Source organism: Zonotrichia albicollis, chromosome 10, assembly GCF_047830755.1.
Source record: "Zonotrichia albicollis isolate bZonAlb1 chromosome 10, bZonAlb1.hap1, whole genome shotgun sequence".
Lineage (NCBI taxonomy): Eukaryota > Metazoa > Chordata > Aves > Passeriformes > Passerellidae > Zonotrichia > Zonotrichia albicollis.
In genome coordinates this window covers 38,154,229-38,159,163 of record NC_133828.1, presented here as the reverse complement: position 1 = coordinate 38,159,163, position 4,935 = coordinate 38,154,229, and the positions used below count along the sequence as shown (strand labels likewise).

The 4,935-nt window shown below is 46.0% G+C and overlaps 1 protein-coding gene across 1 annotated transcript; it reads left to right on the top strand.

Moving 5' to 3' along the window:
- The first annotated feature begins 1,479 nt into the window (after positions 1-1,479).
- LOC141730484 (helix-loop-helix protein 13-like) lies at positions 1,480-4,490 on the top strand. Its single transcript, XM_074548855.1, has 2 exons — positions 1,480-2,114; positions 3,547-4,490. The coding sequence occupies exons 1-2, from the start codon at positions 1,676-1,678 to the stop codon at positions 3,582-3,584; spliced, it is 477 nt and encodes a 158-aa protein (XP_074404956.1). The 5' UTR covers positions 1,480-1,675; the 3' UTR covers positions 3,585-4,490.
- Positions 4,491-4,935: the final 445 nt, after the last annotated feature.

Below are 4,935 nucleotides of genomic sequence, written 5' to 3'. Positions count from 1 at the left end.
ACGTTCAGAACAAATTATGTTCTTGTCAGAACAAATTATGTGCTTTATACAAAACCAGCACAAAATTCCCACCCTGAGCCGACCAGAGGAAGCAAGACAAACTCGAATTATTTAACAGCCATTTGTCCTCTATTGTCCAGCCTTAACGATTCTCGAATTGTCACACTTGGCATCTTTATTTCTTATGCAGATTTACAGGTAATGGATTTCCTGTTTAATTTGCACAACAAGGGGAACACAGGCAGCCCTAATGTTTCCTAAAGTGTCACCTTCTCACAACTTCTCTGCAAGAACCTTTCCCACAGCCTGTTTTCGGCTGCCTTAAGCTTCCTGCCACAAGGGAAAATGCCAGGTTGCTAAGAAGGGACCTTAACAGCCTGTGCCTTATCCTAAAGTCAATCCCTCTTTTCCCAAGGCAAAGCTGCCCGGACTGCACCCTAAGACACTGTTAGATGGAGAACCTGAGAATCCTCCGGGATCCATGATAAATGCAGGTCGTTTTCTGCTCTCTGGCTCTTTACCTGAAGCTGCTGAGCTTTGTCCCGTCAGGAATCTGCCTGCGGCTCACGAACTTCACAGGTCTCTCTTGAAACTTCATCACACAGCAGCAGGATGGGAGCCTGTGCACAAAGTCAAGCACGTGATGAAGTACCTTTATAAAAGTTCTTTATGACCTTTTTCAGGAAAAGCATTTAGGCTTGCTCTCACTTTAAACACGATTCCTTTCCATTCACTCAAGTCCTTAAAAATACGACGAACTATTTCTGAATTAATTTAGACATTGGCAGTAAGCATTGTGGAAATAAAAGAGAACGAAGCACACACATTGTGTACCTGCCCTAAAGCTCTGGTGGTGCTTAACACCTTCCACCCCATCATCCCTGCCATGCTGGATTCCTGCTGCTCTCCCAGTTTCCAGCTCTTCCAGAGGTGTGGCCCACCTGCTCCACCACTCCAGGACTTCACCCTGTGTGGTTTGACAGCCCTGGTGTGAGACAGAGCATCGAATGTCCACAGAACAAATGTGTGATTCAAATGGGAAATGCAGCAGCCAAAGGAGGTGGTGTTGGCTCACTTAATGAGGTACCACAGTTTTGCACAGCAGTGCATCCCACATCTTCCCTCTCCAGAGGAGCAGAAGATGCCACTGTCTAGTGCTGTCAAACACAGGAGTGTGTGTTTGTGACAGCAATACAATAGCATTTTGTTTGTCCCCATTTTGTGGGCTTCACCAAAAAGATAAAGGACTATTTTGTTCCTTCCTCCAAGCACTCCTCACCAAACAAAATCCCTCTGTGAACTTCCTCTAAATAGGACGTGGAGAGACTGGACCTGTGGAAGAGCTCAATAAATGCTTCAGTGAATTTTCCAGGAGAAAGTCAATAGAAACCTCATTCTATCTTCAATTCATTCATATTGTTTTGTAGTGGACAGCTAATAAAAAGGGAAGCACGTGCACTAATTAGTTTTGAGAGGCAAAGAGGAGCCATGAAGTATTTCCTGCTGAGAAGACATGAAGTATTTAAATCCCGACTCCCACTTGGATTTGCAACCGTGGAAAATTTTTCCATTAGCTTCCCTGAGGACACAACCAGAACTCCCTGCCCACATTTGTCGAAATTAAAACCCCATTAAACCAGTTTAACCTGAAGCTGTGAGTCTGGCGGGCCAGGGCATGGAGGAGCTTTGCTACAGCTTCGAGGAGGGAGGCCCCAGTGCGGAATCTCTCCTCTGGGAGCCGGCAGATCCCGATGCACCACTGGAGAACTTTCTCCTGGAGTGCCTGGCGGAGCCCTCATGGCCAGGGCCGGGTGGTACTGAGCTGGACAAGCTCCCAGCCCCGCCAGAGCAGCCCCGGCAGCGCCGCGCCGCCAACCTGCGGGAGCGCCGGCGCATGCTGGGCCTCAACGCGGCCTTCGAGGCCCTGCGGGGCTGCGTGCCCACCTTCCCCTACGAGAGGCGGCTGTCCAAGATCGACACGCTGCGCCTGGCCACCGCCTACATCGCCCTGCTTGGGGACATCCTCCTGTCCGGCTGCCACCCCCGGGCCTACGTGGAGCAGTGCCTGAGGAGCGGCGCCCCGGGCCTACAGCGGGCGGCCTGGAACACCAGTGGTGAGAGAGGGCGGGCGGTGTTTGAGGGGAGCAAGGCCACACTCGGGAGTCGATTTTGGGCAGTTGTTGGTTTTGTTGGTTTTTGGGCACAGTTGGTTTTGTTGGTTTTTGATTTTTCGCTCGTCACACCCAAATAGCTCTGAAACGATGGGGATTTCCTCTCTTTCCTTCAAAGAGAGGAAATCTCAATCGGGTTGCAGCAGAAAATCATACTTATCCTTCTTCTCTAACTTGCTTTTTTTCTTTAAAAATTTGAGTAAACACTCTCCCCACTCCCCACCCAAAAGCAACTTGCTAAGGTTCTTTTTACAAAGAGGAAAGATTTTTAGTCTCAGAATATATTTTCAGAGTTTTTAAAAAAATTCTGTGAGAAATTGTTCTTTTCTGATGGAGCCCTTAGAGATTTTCTACATTTTCTTTAGAAGTTTTCTTTAGCTTGTACTTGGCAGAGGAAAACACCTGGGTTTGGACACAAACAGCATTTAGTTTCTTAAAATACAGATGTCCCAGCAACCCAAAGTTTCTCAGAGGTTACAGTTCAATGCATGAACCAGGATACACAAGTCAGAGTGTTCAAATTTCGAGCTCTTTTCAAAATATGGGGAAGTGAATGTCTATTTGCAATTTATAATCTTACATAATTATTTCTATTTTAGAGTGGAGGGCTGTTATTCAGTTTTCTGTTCAGTTTGTACTTAATCCCTGATTTAGCTGGAATGAATTTAGGCCTTTCTTCCTCCAGAATATATTTTTTATCGGGCCACTGTGTGGTGAAGATGGGAAATTGCCCAAACTGCCCAACACAGGGCCTCAATCTCAGAAGGCAACAGGTTTTGTGCTGCTTAGAGCAGGGAGGAGCAGAGGGGGAGGTTTCAGTAGTTCTTGGTACTTTGCATTTCAAGTTAATTAATCCCCTTTCCAACTCTGTTCCTTTGCTGTATATGTTCCTTTGGATCTTGGAAAGGGGCCTTCAAAATGAGCCCTAAAAAAGTACAGCACAAGAAAGGAAAGAGAAAAAGTCACTGAATAGGAATACTCCTCTTTCATATTACAGGGAAGTGCTAAAGGGACAGAGACAGCAGAGGAAAAGCAATCAGTTTAGTTGAAAGGAAAAGTTAATTGAGTTTTTTCTCCTTTCCTATTAATTTCCATTATCTGGGAAAATTACTCCTAATACACCATTGGTTATGTCTCTTGACTACAAAAAAAGTTTTGTCTTTTAGTGGCCAGTTTCCCCTGCTTTTAACAGATTTAAAATAACACAAGTATTTCTCATCGGGATCCCCCTTTTGCCACTCTTCCTGTCCTGAAGAGCTCCACTTAGAAAGATCCAATTGCATGAGGCTCCTCTTCTGGAGAGGCTGGATAGTTGACTCGTTAAAGGTTAATTTAAATGTTGAAATGACTGTGTTTCCCTCTCTCCCTTGTGCAGATCTGACAGCCCGCCTGTCCTGGGTGAAGTGGGATTAAGGAGAGGCCTTTAAAGGCAGGAAAACCTGGAGTGCTGGGTACCAGCTGCTCAATTCCCAGAGCATTTCCCCACCTCATTTCCAGCACCCAGCCCCTCTCTCCGCTAATTCATTGCTTCTTGGGGCCTCCTGCTTCTCTTTCTCACTCTGATAGACCTGCACTCGCTGAAGAACAGCAAAACATTGAGAACCAGTGCCAGCACAACCACAGCCCCAACATTTTCCCTTCCACTGGATGAGGATTATGTCCAAATCCCATTTCCAGCACGTGAGAAACAAGATTATAAGAAAAAAAACTAAGCAACACCTGTGAAAATCTTTGCTTAAGATATCCAGGGTGATGGTTGTGAGAGTCACCAGGGATTCAGAGACCATGAAAGTCCAGGAGGTGAGACATGGCTCTGTAGATATCCAAATTTTTCATGTCCACACAGAATCCCAGAAAGGTTTGGGTGGAAGGCACCTTAAAGCTCATTCATTCCCACCCCCTGCCATGGGCAGGGACGCCTTCCACTATCCCAGGGTGCTCCAAGCCCCATACAACCTGTCCTGGGACAGCCACAGCTTCTCTGGACACCCTGTGCCAGGGCCCCACCACTCTCAGTCTGAAACCATTCCACCTTAATGTTCTTTACCGTGGTAGTTTATAGCAGGAAAGAAAATAAAATGTATTTATTATTTATCATTCTCCTTAGTTCATCTCGCATCTCTAAGAAGAAAAAGCACGTCAGGAGCTGAGCTTTTGCTCTGGTTCTGGCTTTGGGGAAAGTGAAGAGGGGCCTTAGAGGAGGAAATTCTGAAGAACCTCTTTAGCTTTTCAATTTTTCTGTCAAAATGAAAAGGGGAATTTCACCTTGGGTGCAACAATGTATTTCAGTCAATTTAGAATAAAACATTCAATATAAAATTTTGACTCTGCTTTCTCACCCGCTTCAGACAATTGGGTGAATTCTTACAGGAAACAGCACCTGGAAAGTTTAAAATCTTAAAAAACAAACAAACAAACAAACAAACAAACCTGAAAATGTAATTTTTTCTGCTCTTACCTAGTTCTCTACTCTAGAAATGCTGATCCTCCATGTCATCAAAGTGTCGCTGGAGCAGCTGTGACACTGTCACCTTCCTGGTGAGGTGAGGGCTCAGTGGGACCTGAGCCAGGGCTGAGAGCTCCATGCCTATCTTAGTGGCCCAAATAGTGCCTAAATAATCCCAGTAGGGCTTTCCACGGATTTTCATCAGGATCTTTATTTCTTCAAGGTCCCACTGAGGGCAGCAGGGATTCCTCTCTCCATGCTGCCCTCAGCCAGAGCCCTCAGGTCACACTGCACAATCATCTGGGTACAAAAATGCCT

Excerpts from the sequence above, each read along its gene's own strand:
- LOC141730484 (XM_074548855.1), top strand. The coding sequence starts at position 1,676 with ATGGAGGAGCTTTGCTACAGCTTCGAGGAGGGAGGCCCCAGTGCGGAA. Across the intron at positions 2,115-3,546 it reads GGCGGCCTGGAACACCAGTG|ATCTGACAGCCCGCCTGTCC; the intron begins GTGAGAGAGGGC and ends TCCCTTGTGCAG.